Raw genomic sequence first — 17,192 nt, 5'->3', positions numbered from 1 at the left:
TTCCGGTCGACACACAATCCCAGGAGATTTTCTCCTTCGAGTAGGAAGACGAGAAAAGGGTTAAGAAACAACTTTGCTGGACTGTTTTAGCACAGGGATTTAAAAACTCCCCCACCCTTTTCGGCCAGGCTCTGGCCAAAGACCTGGAGGAGTGGAATACTCCGGACGGGATCCTCCTCTTGCAGTATGTGGACGACCTGTTAATTGGGGCGGTGGGATTAACCCCTTGCCTCCACGCCACTGTGAGCCTCCTGAACTTTGTTGGGCTCCGAGGATACCGGGTAGCTCGGAGCAAGGCTCAGATTGCCCTCTCAGAAGTACAGTACTTAGGATTTCACATAAGACAGGGGGAAAGGCAGCTTTCAAACGAAAGGAAGGAAGCTATCTGTCAAATTCCTGTCCCAAGCAATCGTAAACGGCTCAGGGCTTTTCTGGGCATGGCAGGCTTTTGCAGAATATGGATCCCAGAGTTCGGACTGTGGGCTAAGCCCTTGTATGAATGTGTTAAGGGAATGGATCACGACCCCTTTCACTGGTCCTCAGAAGCTGACAAGGCATTTAAAGTGTTAAAGAGAAAGCTAATGGAAGCCCCTGCACTCGGTCTGCCAGACCTCTTTAAGCCGTTTCAACTGTATGTGCATGAAAGAAAGGGAGTGGTTCTAGGGGTGCTTACTCAATTATTAGGCAACTGGAAACGTCCTGTGGCATATTTCTCTAAACAGCTGGATCAAGTTGCCAAGGGTTGGCCAGCATGCTTGCGAGCAGTCGCAGCAACTGCCCTGGTGCTTAGTGAAGCAGAGAAACTGACTTTGGGGGGGAACTGTGCAGGTGTATACCCCTCACATGGTTCAAGCCCTGCTGGACAGGGTGGTCTCTGGCTCACGCAGGCTCGGGTAGCTCGGTACCAGGCTAAACTCCTAGAAAATCCTGAAGTTACCCTGCAGACCTGCCCCACTCTTAACCCAGCCACCATGTTGCCAGAAACAGAGGAGCAGGAACACGACTGTTTAGAAATCATAGATGCCCAGTACTCCAGCCGTTCAGACTTAAAAGATCAGCCACTCCCCAATGCAGACTATGAGTGGTACACTGACGGCAGCAGCTTTGTTACAGATGGGCAAAGGAGGGCGGGCTACGCTGTTGTAACTCTCCACGAGACTGTGGAAGCGGAGGGTTTGCCTGCCGGAACATCAGCCCAGCTGGCTGAATTGGTAGCTTTAACCCGTGCACTCGAACTGTCAAAAGGAAAAAGAGTTAACATTTTTACTGATTCCAGATATGCCTTTGGAGTGCTACATGCTCATGCAGGTCTCTGGAAGCAAAGAGGAATGCTTACAGCTCAAGGGTCCCCGGTCAAGCATGGGACACAAATTCTCCAGCTTCTGGAAGCGGTACAGCTCCCCTCAGAGGTAGCAGTGGTGCACTGCAAAGCCCATCAAAGAGAAGACCAGGACGTAGCCAAGGGCAACGCCAGGGCCGACAGGGAAGCCAAGCGAGCTGCCACCCTGGAACCATTGGAAGCTGAGGAGGCCCATGTGCATGCCCTCATCCCATCAGTGGGTGAGCTCCCAGCCCCTCAGTACTCTCGTGAAGAAAGGAATCTGGCCGACTCACTTGGGCTCCAGGAAAAGGAGGGATGGCTCCACTCCACAGAAGGAAAAATCCTCCTACCTAAAAGCCTGATATGGCCAGTACTACAGAAACTACATCAGACCACTCACGCTGGAAGGGAGGCTCTCACCCAGCTTATGAATAAGTATTTTCTAACCTCTGGGTTGAGACCCCTGGCTTCTCAGGTACAGGCTGAATGTTTAGTCTGTCAAAAGAACAACCCTCGACCAGGAGTGTCAGTGCCACCAGCCGCTCTGGAACCTATCCCAGGGCCAGGATTGGTGTGGCAAGTAGACTTCACTGAATTCCCCCGAACCCAAGGGTTCAGATACCTCCTCGTCATGGTGGATCGATTCAGCGGATGGCCTGAAGCCTTCCCATGCCGTAACAACACTGCCAGAACGGTAGCTCTCAAGTTTGTCAAGGAAATTATTCCTCGCTTTGGACTCCCCCAGTGGATGGAATCTGACAACGGAACACACTTCACATCACAAGTCATTCAGGGGATTTCGGATGTTCTACAGATCACCTGGAAGCTCCACACTCCATGGCGACCACAGGCCAGTGGAGTAGTGGAACGTACTAATCAGACACTCAAGCGGCATCTCTCAAAGGTCTGCCAAGAGGCCTCTCTTCGGTGGCCTGATGCCTTACCCCTTGTCTTGCTCCGAGTTCGTGCTCTCCCAAAGGGCAGGTTAGGGCTTAGTCCCTTCGAGATTATGTTTGGGAGGGCATGGCCTATGAATGGTACACCGGTTCTGTTAGGGGAGTGGGAGGTAGGCTGCGGTTTCTTATCTCAGTACATGTGCTCTCTGTCTGCTGTTCTCTGTTCTCTCCACAGGTATACCAAAGATTTGCAGCCTCTCCCGCTGGATGCCCCTGTCCACTCCCTGCAGCCTGGTGACTCCGTTCTCGTTCGTACCTGGAAGGAGAAGCCTCTCCAAGAGAAGTGGAAGGGACCTCACACCGTCCTGCTGATCACCCACACAGCAGCAAAGGTCGAGGGATACAAGAACTGGATCCACTACTCCCGTCTGAAAGCAGTGCCAGCTCCTGAACGGTGGACCGTCCAACCTGCGGAGAAGACTGCCAACGACGATCTGGGACTTAAACTGTTATTCAGGCGACAGTAAGGCCTGTTGGGAATGCCCTTGACCCATTTGGACAGTTACAGCGCACTCCCCGTGAACACTCTGAACGTTGGCTGTGTTTATTTTCACAGGGCCAGCCTAACCTGTGGGCTTGGTCCCTTTTGTTTTTAATCTGCTTGTTATTAGTAGTAGTAATTTTGTGGGTATTTGGGGAATTGTAATTGTTAGGCCTTAGGATCACTTGCTCAGTATGGATCCAGGCCTAGGGTTTGCCACAGCGTTACTCTTTGCTATGGGAACACTCCTCTCGTTAACTCCCGTTTCTCCCCAGGCACATGCGGGATGGAGGGGAATTCCTAACAAATTAGAGTCAAATACATATGAGAACCTGAAGATTTGCTTTGCCCAAGAGTTTAATCTCTCTAACTACTCCTCCGTAAACTTTGTACCCCCCGTGCCCCGAAGGTCCCTATGTACCCTCTCATTGACAGCCCCAGCTCCATGGAACTCAATTACATTTTGTCCACAGTATATGAGAACACTCAGCCAAAGGTTTGTTGAGTATTCTCAAAGGAGGGAATTGTTGGTGGCACCAGGCATGGCCCACTATTAACAGAAGGGTGGAAAACAACAGTGCCAATGAGGCCTCCCTGTATTAGGCCTAAATAAACCAAAGTTGCCTTACACTTGCCCACAGTGCGCCCATGTTTAAAATCGGATCAACCTTACAAGTCAGTAACCGAGAATGGAATGTGTTATCAGTGCAGCACTGATACCAGAAGGCAATTCCTGCTTGCACCTGGATAGCACAGAGGGAGTTAAGCAAAATAACCGGTCGGGAAAAAGTTACTAACGAGATGATGTATTTTCTGCCAAGTATGATTTAACCTGTTTAGAGTAATTGCTACTTTATAATGTATCTGCTGTATGGGAACTAGGAGGGAGGGAAGAAGGGGGGGGGGAAGGGGGAGCTGGGCAGTGGGGGTAATAGAGATGCTTAGCTAAAATCATGTATAAAGAGAGAAAGCTGCTTGTATGGAGGGTGCTCGATTTGAGACTTATCTGCCTCCGAGCACCGGGTTTTGAGATCTCAAATAAACCTTTTTTTTTGCTTCTCCACCTTGGTGTGTCTATTGGAGCGAAGCACACCGGGCAACGAACCACTGTTGCTGTCGCCTCGGGCCTTTGTGCCGGCAACAACCCCACTCCCCTCCCAGAGCCGGGGAGAGAACCCAGGAGTCCTGGCTCCCAGCCCTCCCAGCAGAGAAGCCAGGGAGTGAATGGACCCTGGAGACTGGACTCTTTGTGATGGGAGCACCTCGCGGTTTTCAAACGTGTCCTTCCTTGTGGAGTGGCCTCAGTATTGGGGGATCTCAGGCCGAGCGCCCACAAACCGAGACACCCACCGTTAGTGGAGACCTCTGCAAACACTGGCCTCAATAGTGCTGGATCCTTTGTGTTGGGGAAGCATGTAGGGCCCAGTCTTGATCAGGGCCCCATTGTGCCAGGCGCTGCATAAACACAGAGTGAGGAGACAGTCCCTGCCCCTAGGAGCTCACTAAGGAAAGTGAATCTGTCTGTGCCTCAGTTTCCTCCTGTGTAGAATGCGGATAATGACCCCTTCCTGCCTCCTGGGGGGGTGGCAGGTTGACTCCTTCCTATGCGGCGCTCAGGCCCTGCAGTGCCGGGCATCAGAGACCAGCCTGTGAGTCTCTCTGTGTCCAGGGCAGGCCAGATAAAATGAACGAGGCAGGGGCCAGACACGGTTATATACAGTCACAAGAACAAAGGAGCTGAGGCTCGGTGTCTGTGGGGCTGGGAGCCCAGCTGCAGGAGGGGAAGTGGTTTGCTGGGTGCTGCAGGGAGCTGGCTTTGCTCTGACCACGGTAGATTTGGCTGGAGATTGCAGATGATGAGTTTGCCTTGATGGCCTGTTTTGCTTAGCAATGACACAGCAAGAAAAAAAATTTACTGGCTGGGGTAAACAGGCCAGATTTACAACATTGTTAGATAAGAGACTGCTTGCAAGGTCTGGGAAAAATACTTGCAGAAGCTGGTTTGAAGCAACTTGTACCTTTTTGAAGCTTATCAAGAAATAACAGTTGCTCTTTGTTTTTCTCTTGTATGCTGGGAAAGTGTAACTGGGAAGGTGCAGTGATGACGGGACGTAAGTGATGACGCCACGGAGCAGCTGATAAAACACAGTTTGAATCTGCAGAGGGGAGGGGCTGGTTCTGTGTGGAGAACGGGCTGGCTCTTTGTTGACGTGTGCATGCATTAATAAAGAACTTGGTATTTGGACTTTGCTGGTGTTGCCTGTCTCTCTTTGCAGTCAGACAACGCACCTGAACAGTCTGGGATAGAGAGAACCCCGACAGATTTGGCACTCCCGATGGGACCTGTCTGACTCTCGGGCGAGGGGGTCCGTCTCCGACGCAACGCAGCGCGCATCCTTCAATTGAGAGGAGCCTGGCCCAGGAGTCGGATCTCACGCATAAGGCGTCGTCCCATGAACCAGCCTGAGCCCGTTTAAATCCAGCAACGTCCACCTGCCCTTTGAGCAGGAGTCCCGGGACCTAGGTAACTGAGCGCTCGGTACAGGGAAATGGGACAAGGTGGCAGTAAATGCCTGGGGGATGCTCCGTTATCTCTCATTCTGAGAGATTGGAAGGATACATCCAGGACAACCGGATTGTCCAAGGCTACGATGAGAAATTTGTGTTGGATCCAGTGGCCGTCATGTACCTTTCATTTGTCCCCGACTAGAGACTGGCCAGAGGGTGGAACCTTTTCCACAGATAGGATGAACTCCTTAAGGGATATTTTGGTTGATCTTAGGCCGGGACTAATGAATTATTTGTTTGTGTGGTATAATTAGAAACCCACGGAGGGACGGGTAGCTTCTGAAGCTGTTTGTATGGAGAGCTCTTGTAAAAATCCCCCGCCGTATGCCCCAGAGTCACACCGGGAGGAGGACAGCTTTGTTCCTGTTCTTCCCCCTGTCCGGCGGAGTGCAAGGATTCAAGGACAGCAGGCTATTGACAGTTCAGGGACAGAGGAGAATCCAGGGGGAGGTCAGGGTGATGTTCCCTCGTCTTCAGAGGGATCAGGCAGCCCTACCCGCTCTGTGCAGCCTCCAGCCGGCCTTTTGCAAACTTGGCCAGGGGCTGCTTCTCAAACACTCCCAATATTACAGCAGCCCTCGTCCTCGCCCTTGTGGACCCCCACTAGGTTACTTAACTTCATGAGGGAGGATGTTTCTGAGACACCCCTGACAGTACAAGCCACGTTGAGAACTTATCCAGTTCCACTGGTTGCTGGGGCATATGAGATGCTTTTTATCCATACTCCGTTTGCAACTTCAGATTTGTTTAAGTGGCAGTGCACTATGCCTCACTTACGAGACAATCCTGAGGCAGTGGAAAGGATGCTCCGCACAATTTTTGCACTCATGTGCCCATTTGGGCAGATGTAAATCAGTTATTAGATACTCTCATGACAGAAGATGAAAGACAAAAAGTAAAAAAAAAATCTGCAGGTCATTTCAATGAGACGCAGGGGAGGCTACTCCAAATTGGAGCAAGGTGACTGCTTGTGTTCAGCGTCCGGACGAGCACCCCTCTGACTTTTGTGCTCGACTACTTTGTGGAGTCACAATGCATGGGAATTTGAATCCTGAAACTGATCATGGAAAGGAGATGGTTAAAATGGTTTTCAGGTCACAATGTGCGGAGGATATTGCAAAGAGATTTAGAGAGCATCCAGACGGTATGCAAGGGAAAAGTTTGCCTGAGGTAGTTAGCATTGTTACTAGAGTGTTTAATGGGAGAGAGAAGAAGAAAGAAAAAGAAAAAAGGAAAAGCAGAAGGATATAAAGGAGCGAGTGTCACTGTTGGCAGTAGCAATGTCCGGGGGAAGGGAAAAGGTCACGGATGGAACAGAGGTGGATGGAGAGGATGGGAAAGAGGAGAAGCAGCGAGAGACAGAGGATGTGAAGGAGTTAGAAGTAATGGTTGTCATTATTGTGGTGCACAAGGACATTGGAAAAGAGAAGTTGTTTGTGAATGGATCTGCATTTGTTCGTGAAGGAATCCGACACTCTGGATACGCAGTTACTGATACGCAGACTGTATTAATAGGGGAAGCTCTTTCTCCCGGGGTGAGTGCCCAGGCTGCGGAGTTAACAGCCCTCACCGCAGCCGGCCTTCACGCTATAGGGAAAAGGGTTAATATTTATACGGACTCAGAATATGCTTTTGGGGTGTGTCGCGCCATGGGTGCAATTTGGAAGGAAGGAGGTTTCATTACCTCGTCTGGAGCTCAGATTGCCCATGGAAAAGGAAATTGCTGAACTGCTTCAAGCCATTCAGGCTCCTGGGGAAATTGCACTGATGCACTGCAGGGCTCGTACCAGACAGACTGATCCCGTCGCAATGGAAGGGCACTTGGCTGACAGGGCGGCCAGGGCAGTGACCCTACAGGGATCCCCTCTAGCTCAATGGCAATTACAAGCTTCAGATACTGAAAAGGCACCATGGGAAAAGTGAGGTGCTACAAAAGGTTCACAGCAACACCCACCTAGGAGTGAATAAAATGGTTCAAATCGTTCTTAGCCAGTTTGTATCTCCTGGATTAAGCGAAATGGCCAGACGAGTACTGGAAAGTTGTATTTGTCGTCAGCAATGTAATCCTAAGGGAACACGCCAACAGGTGCCATCTGGTGGGCGCAGATGGGCTTGTTGGTGTCACTAGGCATAACCCTTGGTAACTCGGGAGGGTGGAAGACCACGAGTGTCGATGAAGCCCCCCTGCTCTAGGCCTAAATGAACCAAAGCTCCTCCATGTTTGAACTTTAATCGACCTAAACAGCCAGCAGCAGAAAACGGAATGTGTAACAGTCAGTTATCAGTTGCAACACCGCTCAAACCGGTATAAAGCGGTAGTAATGAGGCCTGCATGGCTGAAGGGCAAGATAACAGATCAAAGGGAAAAGGACAAGATAACGGTTCAAAAGAAGAGTTACTAATGATCTAGACTTATAGCCGCCAAGATGACTTAACTGTTTAATGTAACTGCTACAGGGGGAGGGAGGGGGAAAGGGGAAAGGTGAGGGGAAGAAGGGAAGAGCTTAGCTGAAGTAAAGTATAAAAAGAGAAAAATTGCTTATGTTGGGTGTGCTTGATCTGGTCTCCTTCCACCGCTTTGAGATCTCAAATAAACTTTGCTTGCTTCTCCACCCTGGCGTGTTCATTGACGCGAAGCACACCGGGCCACGAACCCCGCTGTTGCTTTCCTCAAGCCCTCTGTGCCGGCAACAGGCTCCTAGGCCCATGCAGCACATTCAAATTCATTTTACTGACTTACCCGCTCAGAAGGAAAGCCACTGCCAAAGCAGTTTGCAAGGTGCTTCTTAATGAGATCCTGCCAAGGTCTGGCGCTCCTGAAAAAATTAATTCTGACCAGGGAACGCATTTTACAGCAAAAATTTGCAAGAAACTCACTGAAGCGGTTGGGCCAAAATGGGTTTTTCATGCCCCCTGGTATCCTCAGAGCTCGGGCCAGGTGGAGCATGTGAATGGAACTCTAAAGACCACCCTAACCAAGTTGTGTAAGAAACTTAAGATCAAATGGACTAAAGTTTTTCCTTTTGGCTTCGTATATTGTCCGGACTACCCCGAATTCCAGGACTAAGCTAGCACCCTTTGAGATACTTTTTGGACATGTACCACCTTTTTTTACTTCTCCGGTTTCAATACCCAGTGACCCTGATCTGACTTGTGAAAAAAAAACTTACGTAAAAGCTTTGCAGCAGCATTTAACTACATGACAACGGTACTCAGCACAGTCTCAATCTTTACCGTTGTGGGGAGCTGTTCATTCCATTTCGCCAGGTGACCCAGTGTGGATCAAAACTTACTGAAAGACTCCACTTCAACCCCAGTGGTTAGAACCATTCGAGACTATCCTGGTGAGCCCTGCTGCTGTTCGGGTCAAGGAACGTCCCGCTTGGATTCATCATACCAGAGTCAAACGGAGCCTCGCTAGGGAGCCCGACCTGGTAACGGGTTCCCCAGAAGCAGATGATGTTGGACTTCGAGGGAGCCACGCACGTTCACCCCACCGCGAACCGGGTGAGCCAGAAGCAGACGACCCCCGTGCCCAGGACAAATGGACTGCTACCCCTTTGGGCGACCTGAGGCTAAAATTCAAGAAGAAGTAGACTGGTGCCCATTCCCCAAGGAATGGCAACGAACAGTCGCCTGGGGAGTTGGTGGACTCATTGGTGCATTGTTTGTTGTTTTTCTTTTGGGGTGGTTGGACTAACTAGGGGATATGAACATAAGGCCTTTATTCACTTTGCTCATGAAATGAAAGCCCGTATGCCAGCACTGAATAACATTTCGTGTTGGGTATGCCCCTTAATGCCAGTAGATAGTCACTGAGATCTTCCCATGATCCCCATACCTCTCAGCCCTATGACTATGACATGGGCTCCTTCATGGAAGGACTCCTCAGGCTTGCAGAACCTAACCTGGGCAGATTCAAAATCCAGATTAATAGCTATCTAACGGTGTGGAAGCGACCTGGTGAGTGGTGCTTCCTGGGCTCAGGAAATGTGCCTGTAGGTGTTATCAATTGTAAAGCCTATTTTAATGGAACCCATTTTGGTGAAAGCCGGGGACCTGATTGTACTCTTGTACAAGGTTTACCCCGACCTGGAAAGTCCTGGTATAGTTTCCCTACTAACTTTTGTAGCTTGCTTAATTGGTTGGTATTGAATAAACCTCATGTTTGCTTTATAGCACCAGATCTATCACACACTGATTGCACCGCAGTGCTGGAGCATTCAGAGATCATTCGCATACGCTGCATAAAAAAACATTCTTTTAATTCTTCGGGTACTGAGTACTCTGTGTGTCAGTGTACTGATAATGCTGCTAATAGTTTTCACGGTCTCTCTGCCTGGACTGGATGGTATTACAAACCCCAATATACTGCATCTGTTATATCTAATCCCTTGTTTGGAGTCTATTGGGTGTGTGGAGAAAAGGCTTATTTAAGCTTGCCTGTTTCCTGGAAGGGGTCATGCTATTTGGCCTGGTTAGAACCCCCTGTCCTTGTAGCAGGGTGGACCCCTGCTCCAGCCCTGAACGGGTTAAAAACAGCCCTGGGAAGGGGCCGAGGCTGGAGAAAACAGCCTTTCAGCTGGGCTGAATGGGGAAGTGACTGCAGCTGGCACCACGCCCCAAACTGAGCCACAGCTGGCCCCTATAAAAGGCCAGGGAAGCCAGAGGCAGAGTCTCTCTCTGCCTTCAGAGAGGGAAGGGCCTGGCTGCAGGGAGCTTGAGGCTGGATACCTGAGTGAAGCAGGGCTGGGGAAAGGCTGGGGAGCTGGGGAGCTCCAGCCTGGAAAGCCCCAGGCTGCGGCCTAGCATTGGGCTAACAGGTGCTGGGGGTTGCAGAGGGCAGCCCAGGGGTAGGCCAAGGTAGCAGGTCCAAACCCTCCTTGCCAGTGATGAGTGGCTGATACTGCAGCCTGCCCCAGGATGTGGGGCTAGACAATGACTGGCAGTAGCCATATACTGAGGCAAGGTGGGGATAGAGGGTGGGGGTTCCCTGAGAAGGGGAAGCCCTGAGAGAAAAAGGGTTACTGCCAGGGGGCAGCACCCCCATGTAAAAGGGCACCGGGTCCAGGGAGGGGCACGGGGGCCAGAGGACAGGCGGATCAACGGCCTGCAGTGGGCGCTCCAGTGCTGGAACGAGCTAATTCCCAGAGTCACCAGCAGGAGGCGCCGCAGGGGTGAGTCCGACCCATCTACACATGGTGGAAAATGCGGGCATAGCGGTCTGCCCCTGATACAAGGGGCCAGCGCAAGGACTGTGGGACAGTTGTCTGGAAGAAGAGCTGAGTCCAAGATGGTGGAGAAAATGAACAGAGACTATTATTGGAGAGCCTGTGTGGCCCGGCTCGCCGAGCAGCAAGCAGGGCTGCTTCAGCTGCTGCAGGGGAGGGCACAAGGACCTCATTGGAGCCCAGGCACCTGGGGCAGGAGGCCGGTGCCAAGGCCAAGGAACTGTTGGGCCTGTGGAGAACCAGGACACTTGAAAAGGGAGTGCCCCCATGGAACTCGCAGGGCCCAGGTGAGCCCTGAAGGAAGGGCTATGCCAAAAATGGACCATGGACAGACTCGAGTGCCCCCTGTGAAGCCAACAGGGGGGCTCAAAATGTGTTGGGCCTGTGGGGAACCAGGGCACAAGAAGAGGGAGTGCGCTCAGGGGACTCACAGGGCCCAGACTAGCCCTGAGGTGGTCAGGTGTGGGCACTGTCTGTGCTGCCTCTGCCACAAGGGGTGCAAGCAGCCTAGTCCCCAGAGAAGTTGGGGGAGGCCGGAGGACCAGGCCAGGACCAAGATTGCCCCAAAGGAGGGGGTGGTGACGACGAAGGCCCAAAAGAGGGAACTGTCAGGGGCAGAGAGGCTCCAACTAAATCAGGGAACCCACATAAGGGCCGAGGTGGGGACCCAAACGGAAGTGGGGACCCACGTAGGACTAGGGAGGTCTGTGGTGGGGACCCAGACTGTGGACGAAGCAAGCAGGCTGCTCCAAACAATGGAGAGCCTGCAAGCAGAAAGGGATTCTCTGCGGCCCCAGCTGAGGAGAAAGCTGGGCTGGTAGAGCACCCCGCCCGCCCCCCGGTGGAGGGGTTCTTGAGGTGGGGGGGGTGTAGCAGGGTGGACCCCTGCTCCGGCCCTGAAGGGGTTAAAAACAGCCCTGGGAAGGGGCCGAGGCTGGAGAAAACAGCCTTTCAGCTGGGCTGAATGGGGAAGTGGCTGCAGCTGGGGCCACGCCCCAAACTGAGCGACAGCTGGCCCCTATAAAAGGCCAGGGAAGCCAGAGGCAGAGAGTCTCTCTGCCTTCAGAGAGGGAAGGGCCTGGCTGCAGGGAGCTTGAGGCTGGATACCTGAGTGAAGCAGGGCTGGGGAAAGGCTGAGGAGCTGGGAAGCTTCAGCCTGGAAAGCCCCAGGCTGCGGCCTAGCATTGGGCTAACAGGTGCTGGGGGTTGCAGAGGGCAGCCCGGGGATAGGCCAAGGCAGCAGGTCCAAACCCAACCATGCCAGTGATGAGTTGGCTGATACTGCAACCTGCCCCAGGGCGCGGGGCTAGACAATGACTGGCAGTAGCCATACACTGAGGTAAGGTGGGGATAGAGGGTGGGGGTTCCCTGAGAAGGGGAAGCCCTGAGAGAAAAGGGGTTACTGCCAGGGGGCAGCACCCCATGTAAAAGGGCACCGAGTCCAGGGAGGGACCCGGGGGCCAGAGGACAGGCTGATCACCAGCCTGCAGAGGGCTCTCCAGTGCTGGAACAGAGCTAATTCCCAGAGTCACCAGCAGGAGGCGCCGCAGGGTTGAGTCCGACCCGTCTACAGTCCTATATCGAGATCACCTTCCTTTGGGACGTTTTAAGAAATGTGCGAGGTGCCAAAAAGAATGTTGACTGGTCTCAACCCCTTCCCTGAAAAGCGCTTAATGATTGGACAGGTAATCGTTTTCTGGATTTAACACGTGCTATAGTGCAAAGTGTAAACCAAACACAATGCTGAATGTGCATTCAGACCCGCACGCACTTTGGTCAAGGTATCCCGTTGTTGGGGGTACTCATCTCTCTCAGGTCATGGGAAAATGTCACGTCTCGGGACAGTGCTTTCACCAGCTTGTCTGTTCCGTGGAACCAGACTCGGTCCATTGATATGGTAGCCCAGGGTTCTTATGCTTTCTGCATAAGCCGGCACTCCTCAGACAAAAGCAGCTTTGTGGGTAATTGTACAAGCTGTAAAATCACTATTCAAACTTATTCCAGCTCCTCTTGGCACGTCCCTAAAGGATCTGGCTGGTATTGGCTATGTAATCATACAGCTTATCAAACCCTTCCAGCAGGTTGGGGTAACACATATTTACTGGGGCCAGGGCCGGCTCTAGCTTTTCTGCCGCCCCAGGCAAAAAAAAAAAAAAAAAGCGGCCGGACTACCGAAGCGCAAAAAAAAAAAAAAAAAAAAAAAAGGCAGCCGCAAGGAGCTCATGAAGGGCAGCACCCGCCCACTCCCTCCGCCCGTGGGCAGCCAGGCGCTGTAGCCCGCTCGCAGCTGGGTGAGAGGGGCTCCCCCCTCGGGCCTTGGGGTGCCTCTCCCAGCCGGGCAGGCTCCGAGGGGGCCAACACAGGCAGCACTGGCTGGGGTCTGCGACCTCCGCGCGGGGCCGGCATTGCAGCGGGGCTCAGCACAGTGCAAACAGCAGGCGCCGGGATCAGTGGGGCCCGCCCTCCGCTGCCCGCCGGGCCGCCACAGAACCCTCCCGCCCTCCGCTGCCCGCCGGGCCGCCACAGAACCCTCCCGCCCTCCGCTGCCCGCCGGGCCGCCACAGAACCCTCCCGCCCTCCGCTGCCCGCCGGGCCGCCACAGAACCCTCCCGCCCTCCGCTGCCCGCCGGGCCGCCACAGAACCCTCCCGCCCTCCGCTGCCCGCCGGGCCGCCACAGAACCCTCCCGCCCTCCGCTGCCCGCCGGGCCGCCACAGAACCCTCCCGCCCTCCGCTGCCCGCCGGGCCGCCACAGAACCCTCCTGCCCTCCGCTGCCCGCCGGGCCGCCACAGAACCCTCCTGCCCTCCTCTGACCACTGGGCCGCCGCAGAACCCTTCCTCCTTCTGGTGCCCAGGGGCTGCAGGAGGTGGTGGCTCAGCCACTCCTTTAAAGGCGGCTCGGCCAGGCTGGGCTCAGAATGGCACGGGAGGCGGAGGCCAGTGCAGGCGGCGGGGAGTGGCGCGTCCCGGGGAGCCCGGCAGCACAATGAGCGGCAGGGATCATTAGTTCCTGCCCTGCCCCCTGGGCCAGGGTCCGTGTCCCTGCAGGGCTGGGCTGGCCGCCCCAAGATTGGCCGGAATGCCGCCCCTTTCAATGTGCCGCCCCAGGCACGTGCTTTCTCGTCTGGTGTCTGGAGCCGGCCCTGACTCGGGCTTTTTTGGTTTTGGGGCTTGTTGTAATCTTTGTATGCTTACAATGTTGTTATTTGTGCTTTCAACAAATGATAAGTTTAATGTCCCAAATGTGTAAACCAACTCCTAAAGCTCGGCGTCCTTCCTTTGTAGTATAATTTCAGTTGTGTTCCTCAAGTCCCCTTGGTGGGTCCTCTAGGAACAAAGCAGGGGCTTGATGAGTTTGGCTTGATGGCCTGTTCTGCTTCGCAATAACACAGCAAGGCCTACTGAAGAAAAAAAATTTACTGGCTGGGGTAAACAGGCCAGATTTATGACCTTGCTAGATAGGACAGTGCTTGCAGGGTCTGGGAAAAATACTTGCAGAAGCTGGTTTGAAGCAACTTGTACCTTTTTGAGGCTTATCATGAAATAACAGTTGCTCTTTGTTTTTCTCTTCTATGCTGGGAAAGTATAACTGGGAAGGTGCAGCGATGACACGACGTAAGTGATGACACGATGGAGCCGCTAATAAAACACAGTTTGAATCTGCAGAGGGCAGGGGCTGGTTCTGTGTGGAGCACAGGTTGTTCTTCATTGACGTGTGCATTAATAAAGAACTTGGTATTTGGATTTCACTGAGTTGTTTGTCTCTTTGCGGGACGAACCTGAAAAGTCTGGGATAGAGATCTCCCCGACACAGAGAAACCATCCAATGGGATGAAAGGGGTCGAGCACATCACGAGCTTCCTGGGACTGCAGCCCCCGACGCAGTTCCTCATTCCGCTCGCACTGGGGCCTCAGGCTGGGTGGAGCTCAGCACTGGGGTGTTGGTGGCAGCGCTGAGGGTCCTGCACTGCCCCATTATGGTGTCTGCTCTGACCGTCCTCCTCCTCGGTGAGTGTCGGAGTCAGCCAGGGCATGTGTCCTTGGGGGTGGGGGGGGATCTGAGACCGGGGGTGTGCCTATTCAGGGGGGCAGGGTCTGAGACCAGGGTGTAGGATCCAGTTGCTCTGGGATCTGGTCACTAACGAGCTGTCTCCTCTGCAGGCTGCTGGCTGGCCGGGCACAGCGGGGTGTGGGGAGGTGAGTATCAGTCTGTGCAGAGGTGGGTAACATGAAGGACGGGGGAGGGGCTGCATGGGGTGGGGAAAAGAGGAACAGAGCCCTGAGCCTTCCCCAAAATTCAACCCAAACTCCCCCTGGGAGCTCAGACCCGGCCCCGTTCTGTGCCCCAACGCACCCATGGTGCAGCTAGGAGCCGAATCTGGCTCCTGGATTCTGGCAAAGCAGCTGTGATTTGAACCATCCACTGGGTTCAAACTTTTGCCCCCACCAGGCTGTGAAGATCGGGGGCGGCACGTGGATTTATTTCAGCTCGTACAAACGCTAACAGGGCCCGTCTCTGGGCTCTAGATCCCCCTTGGGGTAACCGAAACGTTCTTGGTCAGTGCAGCCATGGGGAGAACCCCCCAGATCCGCCCCCACCCCCAGATCCACCCCCCAACAGTTCCTCCCCTGCACTCACAGACCCCCGTTCCCATGGCCTGGGGAAAGGTGAATCATATGCGACTCCCACGGTCTGTGGTCATAGATGCTATTTCCAACCCCGGGGTGGGGGGCAGAGCTGCAGGGGGACCACTGGTCAGGCTCCCTGGCTGGCCTCGGGAGGGCTGGCAGGGGGGCAGGTGATCTCTCATGCAGCCGGGTCCTGAGCGACGTCTGGGTGAACCCCCTGCCCCTGAGCCCCATGGGCAGGCAGTACCAACCCTGGTAGGGGACAGACTCCTAGAGAGGCCGAATGAGGGATGGAGTGAACTGGGGTGGGAGGGGATCGGGGGGGGGGGTCTCCCCTGTTTAACTCCTGTCTCTTCTTGACATCAGGGTGAGAATTTCCCAAACCCACGATCTGGGTGAGCCCCAGCAGGGTGGTGGTGCTCGGGGGAGGGTTTGTATCCGGATACGGAGTTCTTTCTGCGTAAAGCCCTGGGCCCAGCAGAGGGGACGCCTGGCTGGGGAGTGGGGATGGAGACATTGGCGGGTTTCCAGCCAGGGGGAGCAGCAGCCACTGGAGATTTGGGGCAGAGAAAGGGGGGATCCCTGCCCCCAGGGGCAGGTGCAGACTAGGAGAATCCTTTCCCAGGCAACACATCAGTTAGGGGGTGATGGACGGAGCTGAAGGTTATAAACCTCAGTGTATAGTAGAGACTTGCACAGTCCCCTACAAGTCGGTGGTGGTGCTGTGCATAGAACCCAGGAGTCCTGGCCCCCATCCTCCCTGCTCTCCCCAATAGACCCCCCTCCCCTCCCAGAGCCGGGGAGAGAACCCAGGAGTCCTGGCTCCCAGCCCTCCCAGCAGAGAAGCCAGGAAGTGAATGGCCCCTGGAGACTGGCCTGGCCTGTCACCCGCCAGGGAGCAGAGCTCTGGGCTCCAGGGGCTGGGGTGGCTCCGTGTCTCATGCTGTGAGCCCAGGGCTGAGGGGAAACTCTGGCCCCTGTGGAAAGGGATCCAGGAGCCCGTCCCCAGGGCCGCCGGGTCTGACCCACCACTGAGGCCACGTGGTGAGGACGGGCCCCAGGACTGAGTGACGGGGCCTGTGTCTCATGGCCTGTCTGCTTCCCCCTGCAGAGCCCAGCTACCCCAAACCCAGCATCTCTGGGATCCCCAGCGAGGGGGTTTCCTTGGGGGGATCCGTGAGCATCTGGTGTAAGGGGCAGCATCACGCCGTGCAGTTCGTGCTGAATAAAGATGGACGCCATCTCCAAAGTGTGGATTCGGACTCACAGGCTCTGTTTCTCATCAGCAATGTGAGCCGGGAGGACGGCGGGAGCTACAGCTGCTCCTATCGCAGCAAATCGGAGCCGTTCAAGATGTCAGACCCCAGCGACCCCGTGGAGCTGGTGGTGAGAGGTGAGGGGCCCGGCTCAGCGTCCCCGTTCCCAGCCCCACCCCCAGCCAGACCCTCACAGGGGCTCGGTGCCAATGGGACGCTCAGAGCCAGGCTCTGCCCTGAGCCCTGACCCCGCAGAGGGGACGTCCGGCTGGGGAGCGGGGACGGAGTCACTGGGGGGTTCCCCAGCCAGGGGGGAGCAGCAGCCCCTGGAGACTCGGGGCAGGGAGGCGACTTTAACGCTGCCCCTTATGCGTAGGAACCAGGAGTCGCTATTTAATCCCCTGATCCCATCGCCTCTGTTCTCCAGGCCCCGCCCCAGGCAGAGCCCCGGCCGGGGCTGAATGAGGCAGGGGCTGAAGGAGAAGCGGGGGCTTGGTGGACACGGTGCTGGGCTGGGACCCAGGAGATCTGGCCCAGCTCCTGGCGCAGCCACAGACTCTGTGTGATGGGAGCACGTCGCGGTTTTCAAAAGTGCCCTTCCTTGGGGGGGGGGGGCTCAATCTTGGGGGATCTCAGGCCGAGCGCCCACAAACCGAGACACCCCCAGTTAGTGGAGACCTCTGCAAACGCTGCCTCAATAACGCTGGATCCCTTGTGTTAGGAGAGCATGTAGGGCCCCCGCCATGATCA

At 54.7% G+C, this 17,192-nt stretch overlaps 2 protein-coding genes across 16 annotated transcripts in view; both read left to right on the top strand.

The window, feature by feature from the left end:
* The window catches only part of LOC123349928 (immunoglobulin superfamily member 1-like), a 448,190-nt gene that overhangs the window by 371,816 nt on the left and 59,182 nt on the right, over positions 1 to 17,192 (top strand). The gene's annotated exons all lie outside the window — the stretch shown is intronic.
* LOC123349926 (immunoglobulin superfamily member 1-like) overlaps positions 1 to 17,192 on the top strand; it is a 48,349-nt gene that overhangs the window by 23,838 nt on the left and 7,319 nt on the right. For 8 of the 15 annotated variants that reach the window (XM_044988219.1, XM_044988216.1, XM_044988215.1 and 5 more), the window contains exons 2-4: positions 14,142 to 14,172; positions 14,719 to 14,754; positions 16,298 to 16,579. In XM_044988219.1, the coding sequence (XP_044844154.1) occupies positions 14,142 to 14,172; positions 14,719 to 14,754; positions 16,298 to 16,579 (349 nt within the window). The other 7 variants (XM_044988220.1, XM_044988225.1, XM_044988226.1 and 4 more) reach the window with 7 other exon arrangements.

The sequence above is a fragment of the Mauremys mutica genome, chromosome 15 (assembly GCF_020497125.1).
Source record: "Mauremys mutica isolate MM-2020 ecotype Southern chromosome 15, ASM2049712v1, whole genome shotgun sequence".
Classification (NCBI taxonomy): domain Eukaryota; kingdom Metazoa; phylum Chordata; order Testudines; family Geoemydidae; genus Mauremys; species Mauremys mutica.
Note: the sequence above shows the minus strand (reverse complement) of the source record. Positions and strands in the feature narration are given on the sequence as shown.